This window comes from Plectropomus leopardus, chromosome 23 (assembly GCF_026936395.1).
Source record: "Plectropomus leopardus strain MGB_pleo_1.0 chromosome 23, ASM2693639v1, whole genome shotgun sequence".
Taxonomy (NCBI): domain Eukaryota; kingdom Metazoa; phylum Chordata; class Actinopteri; order Perciformes; family Serranidae; genus Plectropomus; species Plectropomus leopardus.
In genome coordinates this window covers 14,013,707-14,034,100 of record NC_142198.1, presented here as the reverse complement: position 1 = coordinate 14,034,100, position 20,394 = coordinate 14,013,707, and the positions used below count along the sequence as shown (strand labels likewise).

The window sequence follows — 20,394 nt, the reverse complement described above, 5'->3', positions numbered from 1 at the left end:
GGAGCTACAGTATTATTCCACGATGGCTACTGACACAAGCTAACAAGCTAACGTCACAATGGCAGTACAGCTCAGCTCACATTTACATGCATTTTCAAAGCTCTTGTGCTTGAGATGGTCCTGATAGAAGTAGTCCTGTGTTTTGATTTTAGTCAAAGGCACTTTTTGATTAGATCGAAGGAAAATATGGAGGAAAGAAAGGTCGTGAGTCAGTGGCAGCGTTCAGGGAGCCGGACTTTAGTGTCAGTTCTACTGGAGTCACACAATAACCCATCAAATCTTTGTTGGTCATTGAAAAGCAAATACCTGCACCCACAGCATGTAGACTGCTGGACAGAGCCATGAGCTGTTTGGAGGCCAGTAAAAAGGTAAAAAAAAAAAAAAACATGCATATTTTGATGAAAAACATCAGTAAGCATCATGTTTGGTTTTTTTTTGTTTTTTTTTAGCCATTTGAAATCCTGGAAAACTGGCTTGACTTGTTTCAAAAACATGGGAAGAACTTCAGAAGAAATGATCTACAAATTAGGAGGAAAATGGTAAAAAGCACACAGAAATGACCTGAAAATTAGCAACAAAAACAAAAAAAAAAATATTTTCCAGCCCCAGAATTATCATTATAATAATTGTGTAAAATAATTTAACTATATTATTATGAAATAGTGTACAGTTCTTCAGACGTTTCTACCTATTTTTAGTCAGAAATAATTCAGTAAAATAATTGTATAAATCTCCTCATTTCTAGCAATTTGCACGACATTTCTTGTCCAGTTGCTTTGCCTTATCAAAGTAACCAAACCCATCAAATCAATCTACTCAGGGTACAAAGGTTTAAATACTTGTGAAAGGCATCTAAATGCAGAACAAGAAAAGTGCCGTCGATCCAGGTTGCAAAGGGTTAATCTGGTGACAGGATCTTTCTGTCAAAGCTGAAACAACAAAGACATGATAGCTCATAGTGTGATTTGCCGTATCGCCTCATTGACAGAACTGAAACCAAAATGCAGCTCCTCGAATGCTGTCACTGACTCATGACTTTTCCCTCTTTTGGATTTTTTAAATTAGATTTCTTTAAATGTTTCTCTTGTGATGAGACACATTTCTGTTGATTTTCAGGAAAGGGTTCTTTTACGAGATTGTTTCACCATAAAAACATGTCATATCTTGTAATCTTGGCCACCTCAGTGACACTGGATAGGTTGTTGTAGGTTGTTGCATGGCAGCAATGAAGGGATCAAACTTGTTTGTGCATGTGACAAATATGACAGAGGCGTTCACAGGAACACGCAACCCTTTTCTGTCTGGCAGTTCTGACATGTGTACAATCTGGTCCAGCAGTGGTTAGAATGATTGGCATGTTAAGTGTGCAGTTTCAGTTTGTGCAGAGGAGACGTAAATGCGGGGCTAAGAAGAGCTCTACAACTGTGGCATGCTGTCTGTTTTTGAATGCATGCATGCACATTCACATCGTTTCTGTCAGTGCCAGTCATAAATGCTCTACCTCGAGCTCCCAGCTGTGAGTGCACACTCCGTACTCCAGTAGGATAAATAAGGAGATGATTGCATGTTTGTTCTGATGCCTCATGATCGTCACCTTCTCCTTTTATTTTTCATTTCCTGCTTGATAGAAAGTGACACTTCAGCTAATAAACTCCATGAATAGTCTTTGTACAGAGTTCACTTCTGTAGTCTTTTAAAAACGATTTAATGTAAACATCCTTGATTCGGCGATCCTAATGAACGGTGTTGGCCTTGCTGTTGGCGACCATGCTGGCAGCCTGCATGACTCTGTAGCGCTCTCTGAGGTTTCGCCGCCGCACGTGCTCGTTGGTGATCTCTATGACGTTTCCTACGGGGAACCAGCCCTTCTGACCGTCAGACAGGCGGATGCCTTCATAAAAGCCTAAGAGGAAGGAGAAGTGGGAGGAGAGGAGGGGCGGAGGGAGAACAAACGGGACGATTGGAGGTTTCTGTATCGTTCATGCAAAAAAGTCAAAACAAATCAATAAACTGCTAAGGTGAGAGGGTTGAGGATTGAGGCAGTTATGAGGACAGGGGTGTTTAAACAAGCAGAGTCAAAGGATGGGGCATAATGATACAGAGTCATTTCAGCGCTGTTCCACATTTGAAACCTGCTTAGATCCAAAGACAGTGAGAAAGCCAAATATAGACGGAGTGGGAAAATGAATTTGTCAGATTCAGATCACTTTTGAGTAGTTTCGGTTGCGGATTTGTGTTCTGAAAAAGGGGAAATGTTTACGGTGCGTGTATTTGATCATCCTTTCTGACCTTTTTTTTTTTACATTTAACTTCCAGTTTGTCTCTGTGACAGTCTGATAAATGAACAAGAAAAAACTTTGGTCCGGGTTCCCCTCTGTGTTCTTACCCTCATTGGTTTTGCGGATGACGTTGATGATCTCAGTGGGATCCAGGGTGAGCTCGTCTGCCTGCTGGGCGATGTACTGCTCCACGCACTGCACCTGAGGACAATCTGAGACACACACAACCATAAAAACTTTAGATAAGGGCTGGGCAATAAGGCCTATTAATAATATTGCCTTACTTTCAGGCTATATCGCAATATTTTGAAATCTCCTCTAAACTACATTTTTAAAAAAGCCATGACACATTGAATATTATCAGTATATCTCCCACCCCTACTTTGAGTATGAAACATATGACAACCACAAATTGAAGTTTTATTTTGAATGCATCGTGTGCGTCCTCACCCCAGTCCTCATAAATCACTTCATCATCGTCTCTGTCGGGGTTGGCAGGGTTTGGGAAAGCTGCCATCCACCTGTGCATGTCTGACCTGTTGACAGAAACGCTTAGTTTATGTAAAAAGAATAAAATAGGGTCTCATATTGGGGACATTCATCAAAATGTTCTGAAAACATTTCACACTTGGCCCGTGAAGCCTTGTTGAATGTTTCATCTTTTTTGTTGCAGCGCAAAATTAGAAAAATCACTCAGAATGGTGGATCGAGAATGCCTAAATCATATGTAAAGCCCCTTTGTTGATATTTTTATGTGATTATCCTGTAGCGTTTGTATCTTATTGTCCATGTAGACTACACAGATAGATTTACTGCTCTTTGATTCTTAGAGATACTCACTGGGAGGGAGCTTTGAACAGCCTCTCCATCATGCGTCCCTGGTGGTTTTCCAGCAGAGTGAGGTTGAAGCAGTGCTCGTACGGGCCGCCGCTGCTGCCCCCGCTTTCATCTATTGGCTGCACCTGCACCAGAGAGCGATGGGCGTGGTCGAGTACCACAAAACGCTCCGCACTGTCCGAGAAGAAAGAGGGTGAGTTGTTTTGTACAGTATAACATGCATTTTCTATGCTGTTGTTTCATCTGCTCTTTATGTGGCAACAACGGCAATTTTTGAAATCTGCTCATCTCTTCCCCTTAGTTTTCTTCAAACGCTACTTCCTGCCACATTTGAGGAAGTTTGGAGTCGTTTCACTTGTGATGATACACTGTTGATGAGTCACAATTGCTTTTGTGGTCAGTGGTCACATTTTCCATGGTTTCAGTGGCATTATGACAGCTTGTAAAAAGAGGCAGGTGGAGAGATTTTCTTAGTATAGCTTCCAAGGGGACAGGCTGCACTCTCACTTACACAGCCAAAATGTGAGGCATAGATGAATCTATAGACCAGTATCACCCTCTCGTAACTTTTAAAGCCATTATTGTCAACAAGGATCATAATAAACCAGAATTTATGATCGTGAATGTAAAATACAACGCACATATCCTGAGGCAACCTCAGCTTACTTAAATTACAGTGGTATTTTGTTTACTTTTACTTTACTGGCAGTTGTGTAGTTGTTGACCGTTGGGTGCACTGTTGATTCAGCTCTGCCTCATAAATTATAAGCAAAAATGCTTAATTCTGCATGGCACAGTGTATTGGGGCTGATGGTTGACACACATTGTTTTATGTAGGTCATCATGATGTGTTTGGCACAACTTGACTCCGGCAGAAATCATAGAGAAATTTGGCTGAAATGTATCAAGGTCCACAGATAAAGACACATTATGAGAAATTCAGCCCTCAAATTAATTAAGACCAATGCCGACCAATATTTTCAAGCAATTTCATTGTGGCAGACAAATTCCCAATGTCTGAATAAAACTCTTGAGAGTTTCACCTTGGTTGGTGTAAGGTGGTCGTAAAACATCGCCCGTCTGTCTCAGTCAGTTTTTTTCTCGTCTTGTCTGACAAAGTCAAACATGCTTAATATATTCCTTCGTTTTTAGTCTTGGCTCAATACTGTAACTCAATAAAGGGAACAAAACAGAGGTTGGTTGCAAGTTGGGGTGACCAAATCAATAAGTAAAATTTGGACACAAATACAGTTTATCTTCATGACTTAAATTGATGCCTGACAAGAATACTGTCGGCACATGACTCTTTGTATCTTGTGTTTTTTTGCAGACATGAATTGTTAATGTCATATTTCTTTAAGGGAGTTTGGTGTAATATTTTCCTCCAGGAGCAGCCTCACCCTTTCTTGGCTGCGATGATGAGCAGGTCGTTGAAGAGGAAGAGATAGACAGGGGTGAACTTTGCCCTCATGTTGAAGAGAGTTCCTCCTTTGGACATTTCCTGCAGCTCTCCCTTCTTTTCCAGGAACCGCGTCTGGGAGATGATGGGGATGGCCTGGAGAAGACACGAGCAAAGGTAAGAACATTTAGCTCTTTCTTCGAAATCAATGTGCAGGAAGCTCAAGCGTGCATTTATCGTTTGTGTTTGAGTTTACCTTGAGCTTGTCAAACTCCAGCGTTTGAGAAACATGGATCAGCTCTTCCATCTGTCTCATTTTCCCCACTTGAGTGTTGCACTCATCAATGATCTGTGTGTGATTATGAGAGAAGAAAAAAAGTTCACACCTGGGGTTGCAACAGTTTGAGTTTTTCATGGTATGATAACTGTCTCAGAAAACATCACAGTTTCACGGTATCACAGAATTATTATCAGTCAGAATGACCCTTAAAGGAATGAAAACTGAAGGGTTAGTTTTGGTTTGATAAATGATTTATATCTATAATTAAAACCTGAAACTGCTTTATTTTAATTGAAGTATTATAAAATGTCTCCCTTTTGAAAATAACTAAAATAAATGCGTTTTTAAAAACTAGCGTAAACAAGCAAATGTACACGGTACAGTAATCATCATATCACGGTTTACCTTAAAACTAGTATAATGCTGCAACCCTATTTACGTCCACTAAAAGTGCTGTTTTTTTCGTGACTGACAGGCTCAGACTGATGTTCTAAGTGTCTGACAACATATGAAAAAGATTCCTAAAGTGAGACATTTTTGTGAAATAAGGATCCTCTTTGTTTATACAGAAACAGTCCCGAAATCACCATCACCACTTTCACAATTAATAAAAAAAATAAAACGCTAAATTAGACAGCATATTTTCACATTTAACTGGGCGAATTAAGGGTTTATTACAACCAAACCAGAGTTGGTGATTGTTAGAACATTGGAAAGACAAACCAAGATGATTATTGGGAGTTTTGTTTCTGTTGATTAAGTGTTTTCCGATGATAAAATTACTGTTTTTTTAAATGGAGTCTGGTTGAAGTGGCAATGGTGATTTTGTAACTGTTCCTAGTTAAAAAGGGTTAAAGGATCTTACTCTCTAACTAATGTTCTGTCTCTGTAGGGATCCTTCTTATAATGTTGTTTGACGCTTGGAAAAAAAAAAGCCCTTTCAGTGGATGTAAATTGCAGATACATTGCTGCCTGTTTCGCTGCCGCCGGCAGATAGCAGATTATTTTTCTCTCCAAACTTACAAACCTCACATTCCCTTCAGCTGTCAGTAAAACTGGCTTCATGACATTGGGAGTATCAGGTTAGTTCCTTTGACAAATGTCTCCCTATTTGAGAAAACTCTGTCTCACACTGCCTTTGTCCTCAGTGACACGTATGACTCACTGTCACTGCAGAGCTCATTCAATAGGAAATCCTTCACTCAGACAATGGCTGACGTCAAATATCCAAAGGCATGCGAAGCACTCGGGAGTCAAATGATATGGATTTGAAGGCAGAAAAGAGGGTGAAGAGTGAGAGGCGTTTACCTTCGACACCGAAGCCAAAGCCTTGGACGCCGTGTGCTCCTCATTCGTCTTCTCCTTTGTTCGCTTCAGGATGTTCTGAAACGACAAACAACCACTTGCTATTTCTGCTATGGACAAACTGCATCGGCAGGATGCATTTTTTCCATCTACATGCAAACAAGGTTGTGAAGTTGAGACAAGGTGTGTTTGCTCATAGGTCAACAGGCAGTGACGGGGGAGTGGGGACGATTATTACATACATTCTGCAAAGCCACACACCGTGACAAACACACTATGCCTTTCAACGGCTTGAGGCGGGAAAAGAGAAGGGTCAATTCTACCAAATGTACTGTGGCGATCCATTCAGACACTTAATTGAAAGGTGGCAAAGGCTAACTGCACTGTTGTCACATACCAGTGACATAACTATGACACAGATCTCCTGAACTTTTTTCCTCTCAGGGGCAGAAAAACACCTGCAGTCTGACTCAAAACCACAATCTGATTAGTGATTTTTTTAACTTACAAAAATCAAATACAGTGTGCAAGAATGACTCTTTCACTGATGCCGTTTTCCAACATTAGTATATACACATGATTTGTGTATAAATATGTTCCTGCAAGATTTAAGAAGTGTTCCTGCAGTGTTTCTCACCTCAATGAGCATTTTGATGCGTGTTATTCGCTGGAAGGGCAGCAGCAAGAAGGACATAAAGGGCAGCCGCTGGCACTGAGGCGACTCTTGTAGGCGAGTGATTACAGCAGCAAACTGCGCGTTGTTCTTCCTGTAGACGCACATAAATGCACACATAAACACCTGCATGCAGCTGTAAGATTCGTTAGAGGGAGGATGAAAATTAATTGAACAACATATGACAGTAGACACGTTTATTTCGCAGGTTTTTTTTCCAAATTCCCAGAAATCTGATATTAGTAGAAAAAAATGACAATTTTAGAGAATTCCTCACAGGAGCGAAGTGTAGGTCTTCTCCTGGTAGATCTGGTTGCGGACGTAGTCGATGTAGGCAGGAAAGTTGTGCTGGGCGTGGTAGTGGATAATGTCACAGATGTCAGGGAAGACCAGGTCCTTGAATATGCGGTCCTCCAGGTCCTTCAAAAACCTGCAGGCAAACAACAAAGAGTTTATCAAAATCATATCCGCTTTTTGAATTATGAAGACAAAGACTCAAAATACTTTCATTGACCATCGCCTAGCCTCAGTTCAGGAAATGACTCATGACATCTTTTCCTTCCTTATCTCTTGGTATCTTTGTCCCGAGTGACCTTGTGGTAGTTCATGTCATAAATCACCTATTTCCCTTTTCTTTTATCTCCCTTCATCCTGCCATCTCTCACCTCTCGCTGACCTCGCGGACCCTCAGGATGTTGGAGAAGAGGGTTTTCTTGTCTCTGATGATTATCGTCTCCTCCAGCTCACGGCTGTCCAGGAAGTGTTCGGTCAGAACTCGCAGGGAACGAAGGTAAGAGGCCTCAGATGTCAAAACCTCGAACATACTCTGGCCGGGAAAAAAACATCATCTTCAAGCTTAAAACACTAATGTGATGAAACCCATTTTAAACAGAAATATGCAAAGAATCAAGAAAAATCAGGTTCTCTTTGTTGATGTTTTTCCCCTTATAAAACATTTGTATGATTTGCAAGAAATGTTGGTTTATCAAAAAATGCACCATCATTTAAAATATTCCTTGTAAATGCGTCGCATGTCTATCACTTACTGCGCTTAAAATGATTCTTTTTTTCTGTTGAAAACTCCTGCTTGATGTGGTAAAGTCAGAGCAGTGACTGTAAAAGCTTTCATGAGCTGGGAATGGAGTGAATCGATATTATATTACAGCAGTGAGTGATGCAGTGAGGCAGAGCGGACCTTAATTTATATAGAAATATCACATTATTACTTTAAGATGTGATTTAAAACTTGATCCTGCATCTCCTCGCATCATTGACGTCTCCTCAGTACGTTAGCTTCTTCCTTCTCTCCTCACCTCCTGGTACTTGCACTGCTCAGGGGTGAGCTGCTCCAGCACCCCTCCCTCCCGAACAGCCGGGAGATCCTGCCACAGGGTGCTTTGGCCCGGCGTGGGCACAGGGCTGCCCCTGGGTGCTCCATTTCCAGTCATAGTCCCAGTCGCAGTAGCAGTCCCAGTCCCAGTTCCAGGCCCAGAGCGACGGGCTGTCCAGTCCATGGCGTAGTCCACACTGGTTTTGCTGATGTTGCGACAAACTGTTTGTCGTCGGATCTCCTTGGTGATGACAGTGGCACGGTACGTCTGGTACAGAGGCTCTGAGGGGAAGAGTAGATCCCAGTACATAATGGTGTACAAACTGTGTTTTAGTATTCTGACTCATATTTGTATTTGAATGTTTTTAAGGTGTCGGCCTTACCATCCTGCAGCCGGGACTCCCAGCTGAACGACGTCTCCCTCCTGAGGGAGCCGCTCCTGACTGGACGCCTGAAACAGGAAGCATGGAAACAGAAGAACCAGGTTGGTATGAAAGTAAACCATTCAACAAGTGTGAATGACAGTTAGTTATTCTTTCAAACACAAAAGAACACCAGCGTTGACTTGGAGAAAGCCGGTGAGGTTCTTTATTTTTCTTATTGTCAACAAATCCCACGAAAAGCCCAAAACCAACAAGGTGTTAGTCAGCTTCTGAATACCATCCAGCTTCTGTCCACGGTCTGCTGCTGCCAGCTCCAAGTACATTTGTTCCTATTAAAGAATTCAAGATATACTTCGCAGGATTTTCCTAAAAAACAAAGTATAAACTCGTACAGAAGAAATTCATCTCAATCATCAATTATGTCCCACTAGAAGTGTGTGGCGACGCATTTTCTGCAGAGACTCTGCCTTGTGCCTGTATTTTCTTATGTTCTGTGTATGTTTATGGGCATGTACCTGCTCAGCGCACAGGTGAGGTCGGGGCTTTATAGAAAGATAGCAGCTAGGTGCGAGACTATAAGCAGCAGGCATCAAAGACACACAGTACCGAAAAACACAAATATAGCGAGTGAATCTTTTACTTGTTTCTGTGTCTCAGAGGAAAAACGTTTCGTCAGGCTTTGCCTACGCAAGCAATACTTTATCTCACTACTTGCTATTATCTTGTCGTTTCGCAGGATTTTTAGCCAAATGTAAAATATCGCAAGCCTTATCGTAACCAACGGTTAACCCTTTGAAATTTGAGCAAAGTGGCTTTATTTCTCTCAAAAACATGGGAAGAGGGCAATCAGCAATGGCAGAAGAAATTACCCCAAAAATGAGCTTGAAATTACCTGAAATTAAGGGAAATAACCAAGAGAACGTACTTAAAAATTCTAAGAAATTTGTAACATAATTTTAAATTTGTAACCATGATATATTTTCCCCAGCTTTTTTTGCCAGACATTTTCCCTAGCTTTTTAAAAGTAATCCACTAATTTCTTGTAATTTGTGAAACGTTTATTACCAAAGTGCTCACTGCCTTTTTTCCATGTTTTTGAAAGAAATCTCACCTGTTTGTTCAGGGTTCAAAGGTTTAAATATTTGTGAAGCAGCACAGGAAGGCGATGTCGCCTCAGGTTTGAAAGGGTTAAAATGAGGGGGCTAACTCACGGTTCTTCCGCTGTGTCCTCTTTCTCTCCTTCATTCCCTCCATTTTCCTCTCCTTCTAAAAACACAAGTAAATGCCATCATCGCTTTTGGTTACACAGAAAATTAACACCTTGTGAATCATTCATGTCTCATCTCGGACAAAGATAATCATGTTTGTTTGGTGCAAACCTTTTTTCTGTGTGAGGGATTGCAGTGAGGCACTGCTGAGCCTCCTGGGGTCTGTTTTTGGCGGTGGAGGTGGTGGTCTGTGAGGGCTCAGTGGGGGTGGAGTGATGGCCCGCTGGGGGCTCAGCCCGCTGCTAGTGGAGCCGCTGGGGGACGAGGGCCGCAGGTTGCGCCACTCCTCCAGTGTGGGCTGTGGGAGAGGAATGCCGGCTCGGTGCACCGGCGTGAGGCTGCGGCCATCATGACCCACGGGCATCCTCGGCGGGATGGCAGGCGGCACTTCGTCTGGGCTCGAGATGGGTTCTACGTTCATCTGGAACTCAGATGTGGGGTCTGAGGAGCTGTAAGATAGCTTAGACCGGCGGGCTGGCTTGCGTACTTTGATTAAAGGAATATCCAGTTCCTTACACACAGGTGTGGTCTTTTTAGGAGTGGGGTTGACCACTGGAAGGGTGGCCTCGTAAATATTTTCCTCTTCGTTTTGGGTGGATATGTGGAGGATTTGTGGTGACTGAGAGCGTTTTGGGGGAACAGGGGGAGATTGAGAGCGGGTGACAGCGAGTGAGGTGAGAACAGAGTGAGGGCCAGGGTCCGAACGTCTCCTGTGACCATCAGCGATCAAAATATCCAAACACTGGTGGAACTTTGCTTTTTCTTGTTTTAATACTTCACTCTCATCAACCACAGACGTCCTCTCCACCTCATCCCCTGGCTCGCTGTCCCCTTCCCCTCCTCTAACTACCACCTCAACCTCCTCCCAATCCTCGTCATCATCCTCCCTCCGCTCTTCCTCATCTGTGTCATCCTCGTCTCCGCCTCCTCCCTCCCTCTCCCCACCGTCATCCGCATCCACAGGCACCCATATCAGTTTCATGCCAGGCCACTGGAGGTGGCACACACAGCTGCAGCTCGGGTCGCAGCATGGACTGAGGGGTGTGAGTGGGCTGTGCTCCGCCTCCGCTTCACCTCCTCCAATCAGAGGAATCTCCACCTCTTTACCATCCGGCTCTGCATCAAAAAGAAATGACACAAATAACAAAAATCTGAAAGTCCTTCCTAACGCTACTACGGAAGGAATATATAGATGCTTATTTTCCCTCCTGGCTGAAGGACAGGTTTCCTGTCCACGTCTTTCCTACATGTGCATCCACAGATGGGGCAGCTCACTTTCATTAGAGCTTTTCTTTTTTCCAGCCTCACATGAGACACGCTGGACTGTCTAGTCAGCACTTCATCGCTGCAAATACAGCACGTCTGCAAGTGGTGTTCAAATATTCATGGAAAGTTTGGAGCGTTGCATAGGGAGGAAAAAATCCAATATTGACAAAAGGAAATGGAAGAGGTGGAAGAAAGAGAAAGGACAGAGAGGATAAAGGTTAAATGGGTCAGAGAGTGAAGATGTAAAAGAAACAGTCAGCAAAAATAGCGATGTGAATAGTCATTTTTTTAGTCGTCAAATTCAGTTTTCTTTAAAAAACAAAAGAGAAGTCTTTTTGAAAAATATCCTTAAATATAGATGAAAAGAGGATTAAGCTTCTTATACTTTCATTCTTCCGGTTAACTGCATTATTTAAATAAAAGTCCATGATACTTTTATTCTCTTGCTAATAAAACAGTTGCATTAAAGCTTAATTCCATCTCCATAAATGCTAAAAAATCACCAGTACGGCAGAAAAAACTATTTTATCACTGGATTGACAGCTGAAGTTATTTTTCGGGCACAAATGCAAAATATTCTCTGAGTCTAGGGTCTCAAAGACTTTTTTTAAATTACAATTTTCATATATATATTCGTGTCTTAAGAACAAATAAATCAATGCTGACAATAATTGTTTTTTGTAGCCCTAATTACCAGAAAAGGGAAAAAAAAAAGGATTTTGAAGCCGATATCGATCAACAGGGCTCTCACACATTTTATGGACAAAATTTCAATAACTTTTCAATAGTCTATAATAAAAAATAAGTAAATAAAATCCCCCACTTGCTGGGTGTTTTTCCAAATACTTTAGATTCAAACTCTTTTCTAACATGTTTTTTTAAAAAATGACGAAACGTATGTGATGGTAACTAAAACCTTGTCACACATTGACACATATTGGAGCTACGTTACATAGACGAAAACAGAAAATATATTTGCTATTATGTTACATTTCATAGAAGGTTTTCCACAGAAGATTACTGAAACGATTTCACAACAAAATAACATAGTTTTCCCCAAACTTTTAATGACTTTAACTAATTCCATGACTTTTCCAAGCCTGGAAAATTTGATTGTGAAATTCCAAGACTTTTCCAGGTTTTCCATGACCCTGGGAACAGTGGATCAATACTGATGATATGTGAATATGTTTCCACAGAATCTGACGTCCTTAAAGGCCTCTTGTTGCTTACAGGGAACCAAAACAAAGAAGTGAAAGCTCAATATGTGTAATCAGGGAGGAAACACACAAATCTCTATTTAATCAGGCAGCCAATAAAATATTCTTAGCGTCCTCTTATGCTGAGTCAGCACGGACGTCCCTGTCTCAATGAGCTACGGATCAAAATGGAAATAAAGTTCTAATGAGCTTCAGTTTACAACCTTCCAATCACCAACTGGAGCTTAAGGAGATAACACATAAATGCTTGTGCATGATCTTTTTTTTTACTGTAAGTAGGCACAGTCAGTGTAACTTCCTGCTTTCACATTACTCAGGGGCACACACACATAATCTCTCTCTTGCAGGCACACTAACACACACACACACACTAACACATTAACACACACACACACACACACACAGACATGATCGACTGACTGACAGAACCTGTTTATGGCTGTTAGTTCAGATTAGCCAGCGGCACCACACCTGTCTGACACACACACACACACACACACACACACACACACACACACACAGGTAAAAACCCTGTGCGTGCACATGCACACTTTGGCACCAACTAACAAATGTCCAATCATGCGAAATTCTGTTTGTTTTTCGCTTTTATCAATGAGATGAACCTTTGATGTAGAAGTACACTCAGACTCTCTGGGCCCAGCTTTACCTGCACTGCAGGTTATGTGACACTAACAGAGGATAGAGGAAGTAAAATATGGTTTATAGTATCATCTGATCTCAGTCCTGCAGACTAACATCCTCAATAAGGAGTTTTAATTGTTGCCAGCTCTGAATGGCAGCCAAAGATATAAGTCTGACTTATTTTAATTTCATTTTCAAGAAATCACGTGACACAGCTTCCTGATTTTTACCATATTTAGTTTAAGTGGTGACAAGTCCAAACGTTTTTATTTTTTTCCAGTACTACCAGTGTTTTTCTGTGCATATTTTTAAGATTTGTCATGATTTAATGAATACCTAAACTTCACCTTTAAATCATGCAGTGGTACCCAAATAATTACAGTGTATATGTGGCAGTAGCTCACAACAGGGGTGAGGTGGTTGGGCTGGATGACGACAACAGCAAACTTTCAGGTTTTTTTTTCTTCTTTTTAATGTGTGTTTGTGTGTGTTTTGCGGGCCCGTGATTGCAGCACAGGCGGAGCTCTTCATGAATTCTTTTCTCAGCAGCAGTTTGTGATTTGCGGGATGGATAATTGATCTCGATCCATCAGATCAGATCGATGACTGGGAGGAGCAGCTGCTGCGAGTGATTGCAAACTTTTAGACCCAGCAGAATGAACAGTTTAGTTTAACTTTAAATGCCCCGCACTATCTGCTGCTCCATCTGTGCCCAGAGTACACTCTGTACTTAAAGAGTGTGGTGCTAAAAATAACCAAATGTTATATATATTTCAGTGGCACTCCTAATGAATGGTCCAGCTTTAAAAATAGTAAATCATTTTATACAAAAACAGTACATATATATATATAAAGTAAAGCCCACTGTACCTGATCGACCTCCTGCCACACTGACGCTCTCCTCCGGCTCTCCTCCCTCTGTCTCTTTCTGCTTCTGTAGGATGCGGCTCCTCTTCACAGGCAGCGGAGGCGCCTTCTCTCCCCCTGCCCCGATCTGAAGCTGCAGACTGGCGCGACCTGGTTTTGGCTTTACCGTAGGTGGCCTTTTGGACCGTTTAATTGCTTTAGGTTCTGCAGTACCATTGGTGGATTGCTCTTTTGGTTCATTCGACTCCTTTTTGCTAAACTTGTTCACAATCCTCTTTACTTTCCCTCCAGGAAGGTTCGCACTGTTGCTTCTGTCTCCTAGAGGAGGGGAGGTTTGCGGTTTTGGAGGGATCTCCGGTCTTGGTTTGGCCTCAGGTTTGAGTGGTGAAGGCGACGGGGGCCGTTGGGATGCTTCCTGGACAGACATGGCTGCTGGCGTCTTCTCTTACAGTGCGTTTAACTCCCAGCCCTGACCGATCAGAGATCAGACTTGGACGGCAAAGGTCAGTGTGAACATGTCGTCATCACCTGATGAGTAAAAAGAGAGGGGAAAAAGTTTTAACAATTTTAATATTTTATCAAATGTAGTCTAGATTATTAAGGGCTTGTTACTAATTAGAGGGGAGGGGGTGGTGCAAAATGGGGGAGACACTTCAAATATTCTGTGCCCAGAGTGCTCTTTGTGCTCCAAGGATGTTGTATAATCAATAACCAAATGGTATATATATTTTATTAGCATTTCTAAAGAACAGTCCAGCTGAAAAAATATAAAATCCATGGCATCCAGGCATGTTTTCTTTAAAATTCTCCAAAATGACTCCATTTATGGACATACAAAATATGGTTGCTGATGGTGTAGGGAGGATCATGGGTTTTTCCCCAGTCATCAAAGAAGGCTCAAGGAAACATATTTGTAGCTCTGGGAAGGATCATGATGTAGAAAAACCCAAACAAGTCACACCGCCATCACCCTTCTACCCTTTGAGCAACTTTTATTTCATTGATGCCTTTTTTAGACAATAAAGAGCTAACAGGGAATAAGGTGAGTACGAGAAAAAGGTCAGACTTGAACTGGAAGTGTAGCGATAAGTGAGCAACTGAAAACCTCTTGGTCAGCGGTTCTCAACATTTTTGTGACTCCTAAAAAAGGGCACAACCCATTATAATCATAGTGATTTTCTGTTGCCGAAATAAACATTTACACAATGCAATAAACCCTGCAGAAGTCAGCATTTCCATTACAGTACAATCCTAAAGTCAGACTTTGATCTCTGTGCTCCAAATCCGCCACTGTAAAGCCTCACAGTAAAATGAACTTTGCACTGTAAGGAGCCAAATGATTGAGCAAGTACGTATTTCCACAAAGAAAACGAGATAATACTTAGAATCAGCTGAGTAACTGTGGCTGACAGGTTTGTTTGCAGCACCAGAGTGACGCAGTGGAGGGGAATCCAGCAATGACCAAAGAAAATTGATTTTTCCATCGTAACGTTCCCTGACATCTCTGTACAACTTCTCCAATTGTTATTTATTAATGACTTGCAGCTGAAAAGCATGATCATATTCATTTACTGCTTTATTGGCAGGGATGTGTCAGAGCAGAGATGCCGGTCCAAAACAAGGTTTCCATTTCAGAGACCATAACTGTCAGTAGCAAGAGTCAGCCGATGGAAACTATTCTGAAATGTTATTATTAATATTATTACAGCATGAACTTGTGTGTGAAAGCACACAGTGAAGCAACAAACACAATTCTTCTTTGGTTTGGCTGTTAATTCATGTCATACCTGTGTAGTAAAGCTGATACTTAAACAGCATCATATGATTCATGACACTCTGTTGTAATTCAATTAATAGTTAACCACTGTTTCAATAAAAATGTGCATTTATAATCACCCCACCCTGTCTGCTGGTGCTCTAACCGGTTGAATAGCTTCAAACTCGTGGTAATCTTTTACCTTCCAGATGGTCGACGGAAAAACTTTGAACACTCCTTTAATATTTCTGGTGCAACAACATTGTCTGAGGTCTTGACATAGTTTTGAAAATATGACCCTAAGTGTGTGCTGCTAGGCCTTAAACACAGAAAATCACATTTGGGAATCTAATGTGACAGATCTGTAAATGTTCACACACTAACACTTATGCCTGTTGTAAATCTGAACTGATTCAGCCTTTAAAATTCAAACATTGCAAATTTCCTTAAACAAAGCACTCTACTCATTCAAATGAAGCAGTCAAATGAGACTCTTCTTTCAGCTTTTAAGTATCTATAAAAAGAAACAAGATGACCATAAAGTTAAATTCTATTTCCATTCTGAGCAACCGAACGGCCACGCTGCAGATTCTTCCCAACCCGTGTTTTTGATGTGTGTGCAACAGCTGATGCAATACCAAACCAAACGGGAGTTACTCATCTTCTGAGTCATGCAGAAAACGGAGCAGTGAGCTCAGAGGGAGACGTTACTGCCCACGCTGCTTTGTCTGAATCTTTAATTTAAACATTTTGCATGCAGCTGCTTGCATTTAGTGTTGCACACACATCAGTGAAACGCAGTAACAAACAATTTTAATTGGTGCAACAATTATAGTTTTGGATTAATTAATAAATCATTTAGTCTGTGCATGTTTTAAAAAAATGACAGATGCCTGTCATAGAGACTTATAAGCAGCTGTTGAACTGCAGGTATTTATATTTTAGCCAAGTTAGCACCATCGTCCTACGGATGTCACTGTTGGTCAGTCTGTCCACAACTTCATATTTCAGTGCTTAATATCTCAATAACTATTCAGAAAAATGCAGATAAAATCACACAAATAATCAGACAGTTGATGACAGATATTTAACCAAAAGTGATTTTGATGATTGACACTCAGTGGTTGCACTTTCTCAGATATGATACTTGTCAGCTTTTCTTGGCTACATTTTGCAAACAAATTTAATATCTTTTTAGTTTTGGGCTCTTGGATGGAAAAACAAGACATTTACCACATCATCTTTGAGTCTGGGAAAATGTGAGGGGCTTTTTTAACCACAGATAAAGTGATAATTACAATTTTTGCCAGTTGCAGTCCTATTAAGCACTGCTTTGACGCATAAATGCAAGTGCCAGCGGTAAAAAGCTAACTGTGGGCTACAAACTAACTAAACCACCGTCAAATGACATGACAAGACTGTGAAGTCATGTTTGGCATGTTTGGCTTAGAAGTCTCATTTAGCAACTTGTTAGCAGCAGCCGTTTCAAGACATGTAAAGGCTTCAGCATTTACAAGTTGTTTATTTTATGTCATAGAACAAAACAGTAAAGTATCTTAAGCTTGTGTTAATCACAAAATTTATTTCAAGCATCTAACTAAAAACCCAATCAAAACACTGAAAAAATAGAATTGTTAACCAACTTAAAATAATTACTTCAATCGGTAACACATAAATGACAAAATAAATAAATAAATAAATAAATTCAAATCAAGGTGTCACGTTCATTAACCCAACTGTTCTGAAAAAAAAAATTAGAAAACTTAATTTATTTATTACCAATTGAAGTAATTATTTAGGTTGGTTAACAATACTTTCATTGATTAGATTTCACTTTATTTGTTTCATGCTTTTAATTTGTGGCTTTCCACCTTCATATCTTCACAGGCTGTTGATGAGATCACTCATCTGCACTGTAAAAAGAAACTAATTGATTTAATTTTTAAAAAGCTAGTGACATTTTAAGTTGACTGAATTGAGGTAGCAACCTGCACACTAACTTTTTCAAGTTAAAAAAAATAGTTCCTTTTTTACAGCATAGGACTCATTCCTGCAACACTCTATTATTCCCCATAATGTAGCTGCATTTTGGGAATGTTGGAGTATGTATTTTTGTCTGGCAACCAAGCCTCTGCTGCATCAATTTGGACCTTTATATTTAAATCTGTCTTTTGCAAGTCACCCAAATATATGCAAAATCAATACCAAATCAGTGGAGTGCTCTTTTAATGGAGCATTCACAGAGTTCAGTTGCTCTTTGAGAGATTAGAGACTGTTCATCTCATGTAAAGTGCCAGTGATTACATATGAAGTCGTGACCAGACCAGACAACACTTTCAAGAAATTAATCAAAAGTAGTGCCTAAAACCAGCAGGTAAACAAAAGCATCACAGACAGCAGTCTACATTTTTTGGCTCTTGGCTTGACAGTCTTTTCCACATAACTCACTAAAGTCAATAACGCACAGCCAGTAGCTGTTTGTTATTGAGAAAGAGCACCAGCTCGCCAGACCAGTTTTGAAGGGACGTGCATGCTGCATAGTCACTGAGCTTACAATAAAAAGACAGCGTTTCACGTTTCAGCCTGACGAGAAGTGTTTCTGGTCAGACAAACAGCCTTGCATTAAATCATTACAAAATGAAAGAGCAGGAATGCACAGCATGAAAACTTCAGAAGTTAATAAAAAAACAGTGCTTTTATAACCATGCACGATTAATCTTGGTTCATTTTCTAACACTCCTTTTCTCCTTCAGTGTCTTGAGTTTGTTTTATTATCTCAGACACCAGGAAACATGACATCATCAAAGCAATGTTTGTGTGTGTGTGTGTGTGTGTGTGTGTGTGTGTGTGTGTGTGTAATGTAGATCTTTCTAGGTTTCAGTTTTGGCCCTCTGGTTGTTATCATTGTCCACAGGGTGACATATAAACCTCAAATAGGAGGGTGTGTACACTTACAAAGCACTCAGTCTACACAGCGGGGATAACACATTCTAATTGTGTGTTAATGCACTCACAGACAAAGTGAGAGAGCAGACTTAAGGTTACAATTACCCCCAACTTTCTTTCAATCAGCCCCCCACTAGACTTCATTTCTCTTTTGTCTCCTTTTGCTCTATTGACCTGGTTATTTCAATAGCCACATCCTCCAGTCTGCTGGACCCTGCACACAGCCATGCTGGGTCAGTGGGCCAGTCATTCATTCCAGTAAGTGTATTTGTTCGGCTAAATCCAATAAAAATCAGATATGGTGTGATCTTTTAAATCAGACCAGCTTGAGAACAATCCTTAAGTGCTTAAAGGGGGTGTCCATTAACACAATGCACTGTGTGTATGTGTGTGTGTGTGTGTGTGTGTTTGTGTGTGTGTACAGTATGCCATCTGCTCTGGACACTAATGGGTCAGTGTGTATACTAAATTGGTTAGGGGGGCTTTAAAGAGAGCTACCATTACAATACATGTGATGTGTATGGAAGCTCCACGCTGGACAGGAAGAGGGGACGGAAAAGGTGTGTCAGAAAGGAAAACACACACTGAGACACACACACACACAAGCGATGGGAATACAGGAAAGAGAAATAAGCACTGATTTATTTATATAGTTGGTACTAGAATAAACCAACCATAGATATGCAAATGTAGACATAATGTTTTGGTCTTTATAATATTGTGATATGGGGAAAATAACACATCTAAAGCTGCCGACAGTGGTCTAGACTATTGTATATACCCAATATAAGAATTCATAAAGACGAATTAAGTGTCAAGGGCAGGTCATTCATAATATGTCTAAATGAAAGTTTGCCAATAACAGTCTTCATTATATCCCTAAAATCGCCTAAAATGTGGCGTGGTCTTGCGCTGTTACCTACCTACATTCACAAAATGGGAAAATATCTCAAGATATTCAAACACAATATGGGATTTTTTTGTAATATCACAAGGTTTACAATAGTTATTTTTCAGTATGACAACATCAGTATGATCATCTTAACCCTCGGGGAAGTATTACAATGGTTTCTCAAGGGAACAGGTGCTTCCAGACTCTATCGTCAACCAAACCGCACCTGCTAAATTGCCAATAATGTACTACTGTCAGTGAAAACATGAATTATATAAGATAAAACTCACCGATCTTAATCAGACATGTCTGACTCTTTCTCCTCAGTTATTCGGCTCTAGTGTTGGCAGTCCAACATGGTTAGTTTTGGCAAGAAAACCCGCTTTATGTTAAAAATCTGGTCCGGGGCGCCGGTTACGTTAGTGTAATGCTATTTTAAACTTAACTCGGTAGTTAGATATGCTGTTAAGAAAAAATATCCACAACGAAAAAGCGACCCGGCTCAGTTCCTTATTGTTTCTCTGTTAGGCTTGTTGTCTGAGTCCATCATCCCCCTGTTGTTGTCTCCTTTGTTACCAGCAGCATGTATGAGAGGAGAGGACGGGAGGCAGGAGTGCAGCAACCCCCCCCGAGGGCTCCAACCGCCGTGTCGCCCACAGTGATGTCTACAGGATCCGGTAAGAGATTTCAAAATAAACGTCAAATAAATAAGAAACCTCTTGAGATTAAAAATCTCTTCTACAGAATTTCACCAAAGCACTTAAAGGCATGCTCAGTTTTGATCTGCCCTTGCAATTTTTTCACACTTTTTTGCAGGACGTGCTGATATTCAAGCAAAGTGCCCTAATAAATATATTGATTTATTAATTGGTATTTCAATATCTGCCTGCATAAAAGGCATTGGCTACCTTCTGAACTCCCCACAAAACAAAAGTGGATAGATATAAAATATATTGACATTATAGAAAAAACTGACTTTTCTCTTCACCTTCATAAAAGTGTGACTGTGTGAAATACGTGAGACCTTTACTGCCAGATATAATGGAAGTAT

General features: G+C 40.8%; 2 protein-coding genes across 2 annotated transcripts in view; one reads left to right on the top strand and one right to left on the bottom strand.

Moving 5' to 3' along the window:
- Positions 1-423: 423 nt before the first annotated feature.
- On the bottom strand, positions 424-19,938 carry arhgef15b (Rho guanine nucleotide exchange factor 15b). Its single transcript, XM_042512594.2, has 16 exons — positions 19,634-19,938; positions 13,753-14,277; positions 9,866-10,870; positions 9,698-9,752; positions 8,487-8,554; positions 8,087-8,385; positions 7,439-7,599; positions 7,051-7,203; positions 6,738-6,867; positions 6,104-6,178; positions 4,772-4,864; positions 4,517-4,671; positions 3,120-3,290; positions 2,730-2,815; positions 2,387-2,491; positions 424-1,903 (listed from the first exon to the last, which is right to left on the bottom strand). The coding sequence occupies exons 2-16, from the start codon at positions 14,174-14,176 to the stop codon at positions 1,734-1,736; spliced, it is 3,150 nt and encodes a 1,049-aa protein (XP_042368528.1). The 5' UTR covers positions 14,177-14,277; positions 19,634-19,938; the 3' UTR covers positions 424-1,733.
- The window catches only part of hdlbpb (high density lipoprotein binding protein b), a 31,444-nt gene continuing 24,883 nt past the window's right edge, over positions 13,834-20,394 (top strand). Inside the window, exons 1-3 of the mRNA XM_088073913.1 lie at positions 13,834-13,916; positions 14,041-14,252; positions 19,926-20,020. The gene's annotated coding sequence lies outside the window, so the exon portion shown is untranslated. The remainder of the gene's footprint in view (positions 13,917-14,040; positions 14,253-19,925; positions 20,021-20,394) is intronic.

What these genes read in the sequence shown, in the direction of transcription:
- arhgef15b (XM_042512594.2), bottom strand. Translation starts at nt 14,176, where the DNA reads ATGTCTGTCCAGGAAGCATCCCAACGGCCCCCGTCGCCTTCACCACTC. An exon ending in AAGACCTACACTTCGCTCCT is followed by an intron (nt 6,868 to 7,050) that starts GTGAGGAATTCT and finishes GTGCGTCTACAG; the next exon opens with GAAGAACAACGCGCAGTTTG. An exon ending in CTGTTCAAAGCTCCCTCCCA is followed by an intron (nt 2,816 to 3,119) that starts GTGAGTATCTCT and finishes TTCTGTCAACAG; the next exon opens with GTCAGACATGCACAGGTGGA.